Source organism: Heptranchias perlo, chromosome 1 (genome assembly GCF_035084215.1).
Source record: "Heptranchias perlo isolate sHepPer1 chromosome 1, sHepPer1.hap1, whole genome shotgun sequence".
In the NCBI taxonomy this organism is placed as follows: Eukaryota; Metazoa; Chordata; class Chondrichthyes; order Hexanchiformes; family Hexanchidae; genus Heptranchias; species Heptranchias perlo.
In genome coordinates this window covers 3811996-3826472 of record NC_090325.1, presented here as the reverse complement: position 1 = coordinate 3826472, position 14477 = coordinate 3811996, and the positions used below count along the sequence as shown (strand labels likewise).

General features: G+C 47.8%; 1 protein-coding gene across 1 annotated transcript in view; it reads right to left on the bottom strand.

Annotated features, from left to right (window-relative positions):
* Positions 1–624: 624 nt before the first annotated feature.
* Positions 625–14477, bottom strand: part of ankrd53 (ankyrin repeat domain 53) — a 74310-nt gene continuing 60457 nt past the window's right edge. The window contains exons 3-5 of the mRNA XM_067985411.1: positions 10818–10982; positions 8248–8368; positions 625–2416 (exon numbers count right to left, since the gene is read on the bottom strand). Of these exons, the coding sequence (XP_067841512.1) occupies positions 1415–2416; positions 8248–8368; positions 10818–10982 (1288 nt within the window). The 3' untranslated portion in view covers positions 625–1414. The remainder of the gene's footprint in view (positions 2417–8247; positions 8369–10817; positions 10983–14477) is intronic.

The following is a 14477-nucleotide window of genomic DNA, read 5'->3' as shown; positions in this document are numbered from 1 at the left end:
CCGACTCTCTCTCTCCCCTGCTCTCCTGCAGTGCCCGTCTCTCTCTCTCTCCCCTGCAGTGCCCGACTCTCTCTCTCCCTCTCCCCTGCTCTCCTGCAGTGCCCGACTCTCTCTCCCTCTCTCCTCTGCTCTCCTGCAGTGCCCGACTCTCTCTCTCCCTCTCTCCTCTGCTCTCCTGCAGTGCCCGACTCTCTCTCTCCCTCTCTCCTCTGCTCTCCTGCAGTGCCCGACTCTCTCCCTCTCTCCTCTGCTCTCCTGCAGTGCCCGACTCTCTCTCTCCCTCTCCTCTGCTCTCCTGCAGTGCCCGACTCTCTCTCTCCCTCTCCTCTGCTCTCCTGCAGTGCCCGACTCTCTCTCTCTCCCTCTGCTCTCCTGCAGTGCCCGAATCTCTCTCTCTCTCTATCCCTCTCTCCTGCAGTGCCCGACTCTCTCTCTCTCTCTCTCTCTCTCTCCCCTGCAGTGCCCGACTCTCTCTCTCTCTCTCTCCCCTGCTCTCCTGCAGTGCCCGGCGCGCTCTCTCTCTCTCCCCTGCAGTGCCCGATTCTCTCTCTCTCTCCCCTGCAGTGCCCGACTCTCTCTCTCTCTCTCTCTCCCCTGCTCTCCTGCAGTGCCCGGCGCGCTCTCTCTCTCTCCCCTGCAGTGCCCGACTCTCTCTCTCTCTCTCCCCTGCAGTGCCCGACTCTCTCTCTCTCTCTCCCCTGCTCTCCTGCAGTGCCCAGCGCTCTCCCTCAGGTTTCCCAGGGCGGCCCATTCTTCATTTGTTATCCCGGAAAGTGAGTGTTGGAAGACTGTTCCACTGTGGGATGCATCACCAGGTGGCATTCTGAGAAGCGCTCTCATTCCCTCATGAAAGTTTACTGGGCAGTGATCAGGAACAAGAACCCTGACACTGACTTTGTCTTCCTTCTACTGAGTACATGGGCTGTGGGAGGGGGTTCAATGGGTGGGGAGAGTCCATGATAGGGGAGAGTGTACATGGGCTGTGGGAGGGGGTTCAATGGGTGGGGAGAGTCCATGATAGGGGAGAGTGTACATGGGCTGTGGGAGGGGGTTCAATGGGTGGGGAGAGTCTATGATAGGGGAGAGTGTACATGGGCTGTGGGAGGAGATTAAATGGGTGGGGAGAGTCCATGATAGGGGAGAGTGTCCATGGGCTGTGGGAGGAGATTCAATGGGTGGGGAGAGTCTATGATAGGGGAGAGTGTCCATGGGCTGTGGGAGGAGATTCAATAGGCAGAAATCCACAGCAACGTCCCACAAACAGCAATGATATAAATGACCAGATAATCTGTTTAATGATGTTGGTTGAGGGATTAGTATTGGCCATGACACCGGGGAGAACTCCCCTGCTCTTCTTCGAATAGTGGCCGTGGGATCTTTTACGTCCACCTGAGAGGACAGACGGGGCCTCGGTTTAACGCCTCATTCGAAAGACGGCACCTCCGGCAGTGCGGCGCTCCCTCAGTACTGCACTGGGAGTGTCGGACTGGATTATGTGCTCTCTGGAGTGGGGCTTGAACCCACGACCTCCTGAACCCAGCCTGACACTTTGATTCCTTGTTCTACTTGGAAATAAATACTTGTCATGCAGAGGCTGGAGTCTGGTGTCGATACTCGAAGTGCCGGTGGTCGATGCCTCCATGCGTGAGGACCATGAGCTGGAAGGGGTGAGGCTGGCCTTAGGTAGCTCCACCCACTCACTCAAGTGGCCCTCGACCTCGGGCTTGGCTTTGTCCTGGCGTCGCTTCCTGGGGAGGTCGAACACATGCACTGCCTTGAACTCCTGAGGCATCCTGATTCTGTGGAAGCCAGAATCCGGGAACAATTCCTTCCTGATGACGTCCAGGGGCAGCCTGGGCAGGGGGCCTGCGCTGGACCCCAGCTTGGCCCGCAGTTCAGGATGGCCTGCCCGGTCCAGCCCCAGCTCATAGAACGGCCCGAAGTTGTGATACTTGACCATTGTCTCCAGGTCGATGTCCGGTTCAGCCAGTACCGGGGTGGAGATATCAGTCACCGGGAAGGAGGCTGGGTTGGTGCTGACGTTCCAGATTGGCTTCACCGCGCAGGTGGAGGCCATGCCCGCACGAGGCGCGGCACAGGTCGCGGTTACTGAACCCGGGACGGCGGGCCCCCGTCCCTCCATCCGACTGCCGCCCCCCCCGATCCCAGCCGTTACGTCTCCCGGACCCCACCTCGGTCTGCAGGGCCCCTTGGCCTTTCTGAACTGCTCGACTTCCAGCGTCCTGCGCCCGCTGCTCTCGTCGACCCTCACCGAGTCCCTCAGTTCCTCCAGCATCAGCTCCCACGCGATGCGGCGCGGCTGGTACAAGGTGGAGGAGGTATTCAGTATATTGGGCAGGTACTTCTTTTCCAGCCACAGTGAATAGGACTCATTGGCTAAGTGGTCCTCCTCCTTCTGGATTAACACAAAGCACAGGACACTTTAATACATTGAAAGCTGCAGTTTGAAGATTTCCAGCATTTTAGTGGATTGTTGTTGTTTTCGTATCTACTCCCTCTTCCCTTGGACAGCAGTGTGAAGTAGTGGAAGGATCCGCAGGCTGATTAACAGTCTGACAGGCCGTGAAGTGAATGCTCCTTCCATTGGCCATAACCAACTCTACACCAGCCTATAGGGGGGTTACTCTTATGCGGCAGGAGGGTTTTATGGGCTCCCACAACCCATATGATGACGGGGGGGGGCGCCCACACCCACCGGACTCGAGTATCCCGCGGGATATCAACCCAGAATTCAGAGCCGGAGCTCCGGTCTCCGCTCCCCGGGACCGTCCGGAGTGGGGATTGAATCTTGCACCTTATGAAAAGTCAACCATGTTGGTGTGGGGACTGGAGCCACCTGGAGCCCAGACCGGGTAAGGACGGCAGGTTTCCTTCCCTAAAGGACATTAGTGAACCAGTTGGGTTTTTACGACAATCTGACAGCTTCAGGGTCACTTTTACTGAGACCAGTCTTTTCCCACACTACGTCCTACTCTCCCATGACCCTGTCCTCACTGCCCTCCAAATGTATTACATTTAATCCCCTAAATATATATATTCGAATTCCTTTATGGCCTCGCCCTCACCTCTGCCGTCTCCTCCAGCCTTTCAGCCCCTCTTGTACCCCTCAGTGTTACACCTCTGGCCTTTTGTTCACCCCCCCCCCCTCATTTAGCTCCGACCATTGGTACCAGCACCATCAACTATCTCCATCCCATTTTCTAAATGATGAGAGACTAGGAATCGTGGATGAGCAGAGAGGTTTCTGGGTCCACGTACAGAAATCAATAAAAGCTAATGGACTATTAACCTCTATCTCGAGGGGGCTGGAATATAAAGGGGTGGAAGTTATATTCCAGCTGTACGGAGCTCTGGTCAGGCCACATCTGGAGATACTGAGTTCAGTTCTGGGCACCGCCCCTCAGGAAAGACACATTGACCTTGGAGGGGGTGCAGGGCAGATTCACCAGAATGATACCGGGGCTTAAAGGGTTAAATTATGAGGACAGTTTGCAAAGACTAAGCTTATAGAATCATAGAAAATAGGAGGAAGAGTAGGCCATTCGGCCCTTCGGGCCTGCTCCGCCATTCAATATGATCATGGCTGATCGTCCAACTCAGTACCCTGCTCCTGCTTTTTCCCCATATCCCTTGATCCCTTTAGCATTAAGAAATATATCTATCTCCTTCTTGAATACATCTAATGACTTGGCCTCCACTGCCTTCTGTGGTAGAGAATTCCACAGGTTCACCACCCTCTGAGTGAAGAAATTTCTCCTCATCTCGGTTCTAAATGGCATACCCCGTATCCTGAGACTGTGACCCCTGGTTCTGGACTCCCCATCCATCGGGAACATCCTCCCTGCATCTAATCTGTCTAGTCCTGTTAGAATTTTATATGTTTCGATGAGATCACCTCTCATTCTTCTAAACTCTAGTGAATATAGGCCTAGTCGACCCAATCTCTCCTCATACGTCAGTCCTGCCATCTCAGGATTAAACTGCATTTATTTCAATGCAAGAAGTCTGATGGGCAAGGCAGATGAACTCAGGGCACGGATGGGTACATGGGACTGGGATGTTATAGCTATTACTGAAACATGGCTAAGGGAGGGGCAGGACTGGCAGCTCAATGTTCCAGGGTACAGATGCTATAGGAAAGATAGAGCAGGAGGTAAGAGAGGAGGGGGAGTTGCATTCTTGATTAGGGAGAACATCACGGCAGTAGTGAGAGGGGATATATCCGAGGGTTCGCCCACTGAGTCTATATGGGTGGAACTGAAAAATAAGAAGGGAGAGATCACTTTGATAGGATTGTACTACAGACCCCCAAATAGTCAACGGGAAATTGAGGAGCAAATATGTAAGGAGATTACAGACAGCTGCAAGAAAAATAGGGTGGTAATAGTAGGGGACTTTAACTTTCCCAACATTGACTGGGACAGCCATAGCATTAGGGGCTTGGATGGAGAGAAATTTGTTGAGTGTATTCAGGAGGAATTTCTCATTCAGTATGTGGATGGCCCGACTGGAGAGGGGGCAAAACTTGACCTCCTCTTGGGAAATAAGGAAGGGCAGGTGACAGAAGTGTTAGTGAGGGATCACTTTGGGACCAGTGATCATAATTCCATTAGTTTTAAGATAGCTATGGAGAGGGATAGGTCTGGCCCAAAAGTTAAAATTCTAAATTGGGGAAAGGCCAATTTTGATGGTATTAGACAGGAACTTTCAGAAGTTGATTGGGAGAGTCTGTTGGCAGGCAAAGGGACGTCTGGTAAGTGGGAGGCTTTCAAAAGTGTGTTAACCAGGGTTCAGGGTAAGCACATTCCTTATAAAGTGAAGGGCAAGGCTGGTAGAAGTAGGGAACCTTGGATGACTCGGGAGATTGAGGCCCTAGTCAAAAAGAAGAAGGAGGCATATGACATGCATAGGCAGCTGGGATCAAGTGGATCCCTTGAAGAGTATAGAGATTGCCGGAGTAGAGTTAAGAGAGAAATCAGGAGGGCAAAAAGGGGACATGAGATTGCTTTGGCAGATAAGGCAAAGGAGAATCCAAAGAGCTTCTACAAGTACATAAAGGGCAAAAGAGTAACTAGGGAGAGAGTAGGGCCTCTTAAGGATCAACAAGGTCATCTATGTGCAGAACCACAAGAGATGGGTGAGATCCTGAATGAATATTTCACATCGGTATTTACGGTTGAGAAAGGCATGGATGTTAGGGAACTTGGGGAAATAAATAGTGATGTCTTGAGGAGTGTACATATTATAGAGAGGGAGGTGCTGGAAGTCTTAACGCGCATCAAGGTAGATAAATCTCCGGGACCTGATGAAATGTATCCCAGGACGTTATGGGAAGTTAGGGAGGAAATTGCGGGTCCCCTAGCAGAGATATTTGAATCATCGACAGCTACAGGTGAGGTGCCTGAAGATTGGAGGGTAGCAAATGTTGTGCCTTTGTTTAAGAAGGGCGGCAGGGAAAAGCCTGGGAACTACAGACCGGTGAGCCTGACATCTGTAGTGGGTAAGTTGTTAGAGGGTATTCTGAGAGACAGGATCTACAGGCATTTGGAGAGGCAGGGACTGATTAGGAACAGTCAGCATGGTTTTGTGAGAGGAAAATCATGTCTCACAAATTTGATTGAGTTTTTTGAAGGGGCAACCTAGAAGATAGATGAGGGCTGTGCAGTAGACGTGGTCTACATGGACTTTAGCAAAGCCTTTGACAAGGTACCGCATGGTAGGCTGTTACGTAAGGTTAAATCTCACGGGATCCAAGGTGAGGTAGCCAATTGGATACAAAATTGGCTTGACGACAGAAGACAGAGGGTGGTTGTAGAGGGTTGTTTTTCAGACTGGAGGCCTGTGACCAGCGGTGTGCCTCAGGGATCGGTGCTGGGTCCGCTGTTATTTGTTATTTATATTAATGATTTGGATGAGAATTTAGGAGGAATGCTTTTTAAAAGACAAATTAGTAGGTTTGCAGATGACACCAAGATTGGTGGCATTGTGGACAGTGAAGAAGGTTATCTAGGATTGCAACGGGATCTTGATAAATTGGGCCAGTGGGCCGATGAATGGCAGATGGAGTTTAATTTAGATAAATGTGAGGTGATGCATTTTGGTAGATCGAATCAGACCAGGACCTACTCCGTTAATGGTAGGGCGTTGGGGAGAGTTATAGAACAAAGAGATCTAGGAGTACAGGTTCATAGCTCCTTGAAAGTGGAGTCACAGGTGGATAGGGTGGTGAAGAAGGCATTCGGCATGCTTGGTTTCATTGGTCAGAACATTGAATACAGGAGTTGGGATGTCTTGTTGAAGTTGTACAAGACATTAGTAAGGCCACACTTGGAATACTGTGTACAGTTCTGGTCACCCTACTATAGAAAGGATATTATTAAACTAGAAAGAGTGCAGAAAAGATTTACTAGGATGCTACCGGGACTTGATGGTTTGACTTATAGGGAGAGGTTGGATAGACTGGGACTTTTTTCCCTGGAGAGTAGGAGGTTAAGGGGTGATCTTATAGAAGTCTATAAAACAATGAGGGGCATAGATAAGGTAGATAGTCAAAATCTTTTCCCAAAGGTAGGGGAGTCTATAACGAGGGGGCATAGATTTAAGATGAGAGGGGAGAGATACAAAAGGGTCCAGAGGGGCAATTTTTTCCCTCAAAGGGTGGTGAGTGTCTGGAACGAGCTGCCAGAGGCAGTAGTAGAGGCGGGTACAATTTTGTCTTTTTAAAAGCATTTGGACAGTTACATGGGTAAGATGGGTATAGAGGGATATGGGCCAAGTGCAGGCAATTGGGACTAGCTTAGTGGTATAAACTGGGCGACATGGACATGTTGGGCCAAAGGGCCTGTTTCCATGTTGTAAACTTCTATGATTCTATGAATCAGTCTGGTAAACCTTCGTTGCACTCCCTCCATGGCAAGGACATCCTTCCTCAGATAAGGAGACCAAAACTGCACACAATACTCCAGATGTGGTCTCACCAAGGCCCTGTACAACTGCAGTAAGACATTCCTGCTCTTGTGCTCAAATCCTCCAATCTGTAGGAACTGTTCCAGAGTCTATAGAATTTTGGAAGATGATCACCAATGCATCCACTATTTCCAGGGCCACTTCCTTTAGTACTCTGGGATGTAGATTATCAGGCCCTGGGGATTTGTCAGCCTTTAGCCCCATTAATTTCCCTGGCACTATTTTTTTACTAATACTGGTTTCCTTCAGTTCCTCCCTCTCACTGGACCCTTGGTTCCCTAACATTTCTGGCAGGTTATTTGTGTCCTCCTTTGTGAAGACAGAACCAAAGTATGTGTTTAATATTTCTGCATTTCTTTGTTCCCCATTATAATTTCCCCCATTTCTGACTGTAAGGGACCTACATTTGTCTTCACTAATCTTTTTCTCTTGACATATTTATAGAAGCTTTTACAGTCAGTTTTTATGTTCCCTACTTGGGACCTTTTACTACATTAAAGGTGCTTTATAAATGCAAGTTGTTGTTATTGTATCCCCTCGAGTGTAGAAGATTAAGGGGTGATCTAATTGAGGTGTTTAAGATGATTAAAGGATTTGATAGGGTCGATAGAGAGAAACTATTTCCTCTGGTGGGGGGAGTCCAGAACAAGGGGGCAGAACCTTAAAATTAGAGCTCGGCCGTTCAGGGGTGATGTCAGGAAACACTTATTCACACAGAGGGGAGTGGGAATCTGGAACTCTCTCCCCCAAAAAAGCTGTTGAGGCTGGGGGTCAATTGAAAATTTAAAAACTGAGACTGATCGATTTCTGTTGGGAAGGGTATTAAGGGTTACAGAACCAAGGAGGGTAAATGGAGTTAGATCAGCCATGATCAGATTGAATGGTGGAAGAGGCTCGAGGGGCTGAATGGCCTCCTGTTCCTTTGTTCCATAATCCTCTCCTTCCTCTCTCCACCTGTGAATACCTCAGAACCCATCTTTCTGGCCAAGGTTTCGTTCAACCCTTCTAATCTCTCCCTCCTCCACCCACCCACCCACCCCACAAAGTCTCGGCTCTCCCTTTTATCTATTTCTATCATCTTTCCCCACTCCCCTTGGGATGTTTTTCTCCACTAAAGATGCTTTATAAAATGCAAGTTGTGTTGCGTTGTTACATTCAATGCCGTTCTGTGAAATCTTGATCCAGGAGGAGACTCCACTCTGACTAACAATGCTGCTATATCTTTGTCACTCTAAGGATATTGCCCGGTCGTTACTTTACCAGTTGGATTTCGGACAGATACTTTTCACCCTCCAGTAATGCCAGCTTCAGTTTCTGTAGCTTCTCCACCTCCTTGGAAAATTCTTTCCTGTTCGCCTCCCACGTGACATTGGCCAAATATCTGGGAACACAAAAACTGTTTCTAGGCCGTGTAGCAGAGACAATCCAGTGTTAAACAACGAGGACCGAACCACATAGCGTCCTTGTACAAGACCCTGGTTAGGCCTCATCAAGAGTCCAGTCTCGGTCCCCTCACACACCCTGGAAAAGGATCAAAGGGCCAATGACAATGACCACTAGTTTAAAGGCCCTTTTGGTCACAGTTTGTCTGATAATCGCTCCTGTGAAACGCCTTGGGGATGTTTTACTATGTTAAAGGCGAGATATAAATGCAAGTTGTTATCACAGTAGGCTTAGAGAGCCAACTCGCCAAGGCTTCTTCGACAGCACCTCCCAAACCCGCGACCTCTACCACCTAGAAGGACAAGAGCAGCAGGCACATGGGAACAACACCACCTGCAAGTTCCCCTCCAAATCACACACCATCCCGACTTGGAAATATATCGCCGTTCCTTCGTTGTCACTGGGTCAAAATCCTGGAACTCCCTTCCTAACAGCACTGTGGGAGAACCTTCACCACACGGACTGCAGCGGTTCAAGAAGACGGCTCACTTTTGATCTTTTACCAATCACCTTAAATCTGTGTCCTCTGGTTCTTGACCCTTCCGCCAATGGGAACAGTTTCTCTCTATCTACTCTGTCTAGACCCTTCATGACTTTGAACACCTCTATCAAATCTCCTCTCAACCGTCTCTGTTCCAAGGAGAACAATCCCAGCTTCTCCAGTCTATCCACGTAACTAAAGTCCCTCATCCCTGGAACCATTCTAGTAAATCTCTTCTGCACCCTCTCTAAGGCCTTCACATCTTTCCTAAAGTGCGGTGCCCAGAACTGGACACAATACTCCAGTTGTGGCCGAACCAGAGTTTTATAAAGGTTCATCATGACTTCCTTGCTTTTGTACTAGAATAGAATCATAGAAGTTTACAACATGGAAACAGGCCCTTCGGCCCAACATGTCCATGTCGCCCAGTTTATACCACTAAGCTAGTCCCAAATAGAATCATACACCTCTATTTATAAAACCCAGGATCCCGTATGCTTTTTTAACCACTTTCTCAACCAGACCTGCCACCTTCAATGATTTGTGCACATATACCCCCAGATCTCTCTGTTCCTGTACCCCTTTTAGAGTTGTGCCCTCTAGTTTATTTTGCCTCTCCTCATTCTTCCTACAGAAATGTACCACTTCACATTTTTCTGCATTAAATTTCATCTGCCACGTGTCCGCCCATGCCACCAGCCTGTCTATATCCTCTTGAAGTCTATCACTATCCTCCTCATTGTTTACTACACTTCCAAGTTTCGTGCCATCTGCAAATTTTGAAAATTGAATAAGTCCAAGTCATTAATATATATCAAGAAAAGCAGTGGTCCCAGCACTGACCCCTGGGGAACACCCTGTACACCTCCCTCCAGTCCAAAAAAAATCGTTCACCACTACTCTCTGTTTCCTGTCACTTAGCCAATTTTGTATCTATGCTGCCATGCCTCTTTTATTCCAAGTACAGCTAGCCTTTCTACTACCTCTTCTTTATCAATTTTTTACCCATCCAGTATCTCAGCTACATCTTCCTTTACTGAGGCTCTGGAAGCATCATCTTTCTTGGTAAAGACAGATGCAAAGTAATCATTTAGTACCTCGGCAATGCCCTCTGCCTTCATGAGTAGATCTCTTTTATGGTCCCTAATCAGCCCCACCCCTCCTCTTACTACCCGTTTACTGTTTACATGCCGATAGAAGACTTTTGGATTCCCTTTTATGTTGGTCGCCAGTCTATTCTCAGACTCTCTCTTTGCCCCTCTTATTTCCTTTTTCACTTCCCCTCTGAACTTTCTATATTCTGCCTGGTTCTCACTTGTATTATCAACCTGACATCTGTCATACGCCCCTTTTTTCCATTTCATCTTACTCACTATCTCTTTTGTCATCCAAGAAACTCTGGCTTTAGTTGCCCTACTTTTCCCCCGCGTGGGAATGTACCTAGACTGTACCCGAACCATCTCCTCTTTAAAGGCCGCCCACTGTTCAATTATAGTTTTGCCTGCCAATCTTTGATTCCAATTTACCCGGGCCAGATCAGTTCTCGTCCCATTGAAATTGGCCCTCCTCCAATTGAGTATTTTTACTTTAGAGTGGTCTGTTCCCTAAATGCTCCCCCACTGACACTTGCTCCACTTGGCCCACCTCATTCCCTAGAACCAAGTCCAGCAATGCCTCCTTCCTCATTGGGCCAGAAACGCACTGGTCAAGAGAGTTCTCCTGAACGCCCTTCAAAAATTCCTCCCCCTCTTTGCCCCTTATATTATTACTATTCCAGTCTGGCAATATCCTATATTACCTCCATATAGGGACAATAGGGATACATGGCAATATCGTATATGTAAACCTGACAAGTCGGTGAAGCTCTTTTCTCCGCAGAGGAATAGGTCACCAGTGCTGTACTAACCGTGCACATGAACGGTGACCCCAGATTTTGGCCAGGTCAATCGGTCTATGTCCTCTTATGTCTTTGACATTCACATCAGCTCTCGCTTCTACTAAAGTGGTGAGGCAGTCCAGTAAACCCACTTCAGCTGCCTGATGAAGCGGGGACATGCCTTCCATAGTCTTGCTGAAAAATAAGAAAGGGCCGTCAATATTTGAGCTCGGAAAGAGTTTACAAAAAGAACACGAGAAACCAGGAATTAGAAGAGGCCAATTCATCCCTCGAACCCTCTCCTACATGTGCACCCTCCCCGATCATGGACTCGACCCACCCATTTAATCTCATCCCACAGCCCAAGCAGCACTCTCCCCTCTGAGGCTAAAGGTTGTGGGTTTAAGTACTGAGGGAGTGTCAGGGGAGATTTTGTGCTCAAGTCTCTGGAGTTGGACTTGAACCCATGACCTTCTGACATTCGCATGAGACGTTAAACCAAGGCTCCGACTGCCCTCTCAGGTGGACGTACAGGGTCTCACGGCACTATTTTGAAGAAGAGCAAAGGAGTTCTCCCCGGTTTATCCCTCACTCAACATCACTAAAAACAGATTATCTGCTCATTATCTCATTGCTGTTTGTGGGATCTTGCTGTGTGTAAATTGACTGCCGCGTTGCCGACATTACAACAGTGACTACACCTCAAAAAGTACTTCATTGGCTGTAAAGCACTTTGGGACGTCCTGAGGTTGTGAAAGGCGCTATATAAATGGAAATTGCTTCTTTATAGCTTGCTCTCAAAGCGAGCGCCCCTGGGAACTTTCCTTGCCTGATGTGAGATTGATCACCATAACTAGCCATTATCTTCGGGTCATGCTGTAAGGAAACGTTCATTCTTAACTTTTAGCTTTCGCCTGATAAGTAAGTTTCTGTTAGAAGGGCGGTTTAAATTAAAAGGAATTCCAGTCAGAGAGCTTCAGCTGACAACAGGGTAATTCACAGACACAGAACAAGGACAGTCTTTACTGATAACAGGGTAATGCACAGACACAGAACAAGGACAGTCTTTACTGATAACAGGGTACTGTACAGACAGGGAACAAGGACAGTCTTTACTGATAACAGGGTAATGCACAGACACAGAACAGGGACAGTCTTTACTGATAACAGGGTACTGCACAGACACAGAACAAGGACAGTCTTTACTGATAACAGGGTACTGTACAGACACAGAACAAGGACAGTCTTTACTGATAACAGGGTACTGCACAGACAGGGAACAAGGACAGTCTTTACTGATAACAGGGTACTGCACAGACAGGGAACAAGGACAGTCTTTACTGATAACAGGGTAATGCACAGACACAGAACAGGGACAGTCTTTACTGATAACAGGTTACTGCACAGACAGGGAACAAGGACAGTCTTTACTGATAACAGGGTAATGCACAGACACAGAACAGGGACAGTCTTTACTGATAACAGGGTACTGTACAGACACAGAACAAGGACAGTCTTTACTGATAACAGGGTACTGTACAGACAGGGAACAAGGACAGTCTTTACTGATAACAGGGTAATGCACAGACACAGAACAAGGACAGTCTTTACTGATAACAGGGTACTGCACAGACACAGAACAGGGACAGACTTTACTGATAACAGGGCACTGCACAGACAGGGAACAGGGACAGTCTTTACTGATAACAGGGTACTGTACAGACACAGAACAAGGACAGTCTTTACTGATAACAGGGTACTGCACAGACAGGGAACAAGGACAGTCTTTACTGATAACAGGGTACTGTACAGACACAGAACAGGGACAGTCTTGACTGATAACAGGGTACTGCACAGACAGGGAACAAGGACAGTCTTTACTGATAACAGGGTACTGCACAGACAGGGAACAAGGACAGTCTTTACTGATAACAGGGTACTGTACAGACAGGGAACAAGGACAGTCTTTACTGATAACAGGGTACTGTACAGACACAGAACAGGGACAGTCTTTACTGATAACAGGGTACTGCACAGACACAGAACAAGGACAGTCTTCACTGATAACAGGGTACTGTACAGACAGGGAACAAGGACAGTCTTTACTGATAACAGGGTACTGTACAGTCACAGAACAAGGACAGTCTTTACTGCTAACAGGGTACTGCACAGACACAGAACAAGGACAGACTTTACTGATAACAGGGTACTGTACAGACAGGGAACAGGGACAGACTTTACTGATAACAGGGTACTGTACAGACAGGGAACAGGGACAGACTTTACTGATAACAGGGTACTGTACAGAGAGGGAACAGGGACAGACTTTACTGATAACAGGGTACTGTACAGACACAGAACAAGGACAGACTTTACTGATAACAGGGTACTGCACAGACACAGAACAGGGACAGACTTTACTGATAACAGGGTACTGTACAGAGAGGGAACAGGGACAGACTTTACTGATAACAGGGTACTGTACAGACACAGAACAAGGACAGACTTTACTGATAACAGGGTACTGCACAGACACAGAACAGGGACAGACTTTACTGATAACAGGGTACTGTACAGACACAGAACAAGGACAGACTTTACTGATAACAGGGTACTGTACAGACACAGAACAGGGACAGACTTTACTGATAACAGGGTACTGTACAGACACAGAACAGGGACAGACTTTACTGATAACAGGGTACTGTACAGACACAGAACAGGGACAGACCTTACTGATAACAGGGTACTGCACAGACAGGGAACAGGGACAGTCTTTACTGATAACAGGGTAATGTACAGACACAGAACAGGGACAGTCTTTACTGATAACAGGGTACTGTACAGACACAGAACAGGGACAGACTTTACTGATAACAGGGTACTGTACAGACACAGAACAGGGACAGACTTTACTGATAACAGGGTACTGTACAGACAGGGAACAGGGACAGTCTTTACTGATAACAGGGTACTGTACAGACACAGAACAGGGACAGTCTTTACTGATAACAGGGTACTGTACAGACAGGGAACAAGGACAGTCTTTACTGATAACAGGGTACTGTACAGACAGGGAACAAGGACAGTCTTTACTGATAACAGGGTACTGCACAGACAGGGAACAAGGACAGACTTTACTGATAACAGGGGACTGCACAGACACAGAACAAGGACAGTCTTCACTGATAACAGGGTACTGTACAGACACAGAACAGGGACAGTCTTTACTGATAACAGGGTACTGTACAGACAGGGAACAGGGACAGTCTTTACTGATAACAGGTTACTGCACAGACACAGAACTGGGACAGTCTTTACTGATAACAGGGTACTGCACAGACACAGAACAAGCAAGGACAGTCTTTACTGATAACAGGGTAATGCACAGACAGGGAACAGGGACAGTCTTTACTGATAACAGGGTAATGCACAGACACAGAACAAGGACAGTCTTTACTGATAACAGGGTACTGTACAGACAGGGAACAAGGACAGTCTTTACTGATAACAGGGTACTGCACAGACACAGAACAAGGACAGTCTTTACTGATAACAGGGTACTGCACAGACACAGAACAAGGACAGTCTTCACTGATAACAGGGTAATGCACAGACACAGAACAAGGACAGTCTTTACTGATAACAGGGTACTGCACAGACACAGAACAAGGACAGTCTTCACTGATA